This window comes from Austrofundulus limnaeus, unplaced genomic scaffold (assembly GCF_001266775.1).
Source record: "Austrofundulus limnaeus strain Quisiro unplaced genomic scaffold, Austrofundulus_limnaeus-1.0 Scaffold1547, whole genome shotgun sequence".
Taxonomy (NCBI): Eukaryota; Metazoa; Chordata; class Actinopteri; order Cyprinodontiformes; family Rivulidae; genus Austrofundulus; species Austrofundulus limnaeus.
Window position 1 is genome coordinate 11,638 of NW_013953949.1, and position 2,485 is coordinate 14,122.

A 2,485-nucleotide genomic window follows, 5' to 3' on the forward strand; every position below is an offset into this window, starting at 1 on the left:
TCCTGTCCTGTCCTGTCCTGTCCTGTCCTGTCCTGTCCTGTCCTGTCCTGTCCTGTCCGGTCCTGTTTTTAACCCCTCATGTTGTCTTCATAAACTCATCAGTCTGATAATAAAAAAGTTCTTGTTTAAGTTTTAAAAACTAATCCTAAACATGACCCTAAAGTAGTCCCTGGTCTATGTGGTTCTACCAGCCCTTGGTTGGGTTCTGTGGGTCCATGTGGTTCTGTTCTGAAAATCTTTTTTTTTATCAGTTCAAACTGGAACCTCTGAACATCTTTGACCCTCGAAGACTCAGACTGAACCGGATCCTGGTTTAAACCAGGTCCGTTTAAAGCTTTTATCTTTAAACGGGTCAAACTGTATCAGAACTCAGTTCAGAAAAGTAGAGTTTCTCTCATCCTGGTGAAGTTTTGGGTGGCTGCTCGGGTTCTTGTGAATCTCTGCGGATTACTGAAGAGAAAAACCTCCAAACGGGTCTGAAACCAGATCCAYGGACCTGAGGACAAAGAGCTGCTCTGAGAGCTGCTGGGAACCTTCAGACTGATTGTTTCTGTCCTGTTTCAGGTTACAAAACTCTGCTCAAAGGGATCTCTGGGAAATTCATCAGCGGTGACCTGGTGGCCATCATGGGGCCCTCGGGGGCCGGAAAGTCCACCCTGATGAACATCCTGGCTGGGTACAGGTGAGAGAAGTTCTCCCAAAATCATTTTTTAATRTCAAGAAATTTTTATTTTGGTTTTCCTGCAGCTTCAGTTTAAACTAAAACAAGTTCTGATCAGAACATTTATGGGTTTAAGGGTTCTGGTTCCCGTCAGTTCTTCATTGTTTCTGTGTCTTTAGGGAGACCGGGATGAAGGGTGAGATCCTGATCAACGGTCAGCCCCGAGACCTGCGCTCCTTCAGGAAGGTTTCCTGTTACATCATGCAGGACGACATGCTGCTGCCGCATCTCACCGTTCGAGAGGCCATGATGGTAGGACAAGCCCGGGGTCAGTGTTTCTGTCCTGACCTGAGAGAGGCGGGTCCAAAATGACGCTGGACCAAACAAACGGGTCCAGCATGTTCTCAAAGCTTTGCACAACACAAAAAACTGTTTTATTAACATTTTATTGACTTAAATTAGAAATAAAGAGATCCACCATCAAAGWTTGTCTTAATGATCCCCCACTGGTGTAAAACCAGGGGCCTCATGTACAAAGACTGGTGTGGATTTCTTACTGAAACGTGGCGAACGGTCAAATCCAGAAAACTGCGTACGCACAAAAAAACCCAGATGCGAACGCCTGAATCCACGCACATTTCTTTTGTACATCACACTTAATGTGGAACTGAGCGCAGGTGAGACTCCTCCCCTGACACGCCTTCATTAACATATGTTAAACAGATGCAAATTACTTCCTGYATGTGTGAAGGACAGGTTTGAGTGATCCCTGTGATCAGAAATGATTTATAGAGTCAGGAAAATAACGAATTAAATATAATGTGAGTGATAAATAAATCCTAAGTAAGAATAGGAATAAACTAGAAGAGTTGCTGGAGAAACAAAGGATTACCAGCTGTGCAACTCGTCCTATGTTTTTGTTTGTGTTTGTTGTTTAAAACTAGTTTTGGTGGCCATCCTAAAGATGTATTTAATCCACATGATTCAGCCAGAGGGTGGTAGTTGAAACTGGTTTTAATGCAATCCAATGGGGTTAGTTTTTTGCGAATATCGTCGCCATGGTAACAGCGAGTGTAAAGAAGAGTAATAACACACATCTCGAGATCGATGCGTTCGTTTTGATATAACCTTCATGGGGGTATGACCTACGGTTTGGGCCACATTAACAGTAAAAGAATGAATAAATAATAATAGAGTCCAGTTTAGTAGCACAGAGTAATAGGTTGTCATTCACATGGCAATCCTAAATATGTTTGTCATGCAAAGAAGGAGTGATTGTGTGTTGTGTGTGTGTGTGAGTGTGTGTGAAGCTGCTGTGTTGTGCAACTGGCGCATTCATCCATTCTGAGCCTGAAAATATTAACTTTGCACACGAGTTTATTACCATAATGACTGTAAACACAGAGGAACTCATGTTTGGTAGAACATAGATCTTTGTTTATTTCATTGCTGATATGAAGAAACGATTCTCTGCGCCTCAGTGGAGAGTTTTCATCACGTCACATGATGTTGGAGAGTTAGACTCATTTGGATGAGATGATTCCATTGGTCATGATTCAGCTTTGGGTGGACTGGACTGACACAGTCCTGATCGGTCTGCCAGCTCCTTCTGGAAAGCTCCTGTGGAACCCCAGTTCAATCGCTGCTGCTGCACGTGCACGCATGGCGCACGCTGCTCGTGTGTCGCGCTCCCAGAGTGCAGCAGTGCCAATATGAAAAAGGGTTTTTCCTCAAAACGGCTGATGAACCAGTCCTCATCATGGATCAGAAAACTCTATCTGTTTATAAGTAAAAGCTCTGTGTGTTACACTATTTATTATATCC

The 2,485-nt window shown here is 43.5% G+C and overlaps 1 protein-coding gene across 1 annotated transcript in view; it reads left to right on the plus strand.

Moving 5' to 3' along the window:
* The window catches only part of abcg1 (ATP-binding cassette, sub-family G (WHITE), member 1), an 18,629-nt gene that overhangs the window by 7,174 nt on the left and 8,970 nt on the right, over positions 1–2,485 (plus strand). The window contains exons 3-4 of the mRNA XM_014032818.1: positions 565–682; positions 841–973. Coding sequence (XP_013888272.1) covers positions 565–682; positions 841–973 — 251 coding nt within the window. The remainder of the gene's footprint in view (positions 1–564; positions 683–840; positions 974–2,485) is intronic.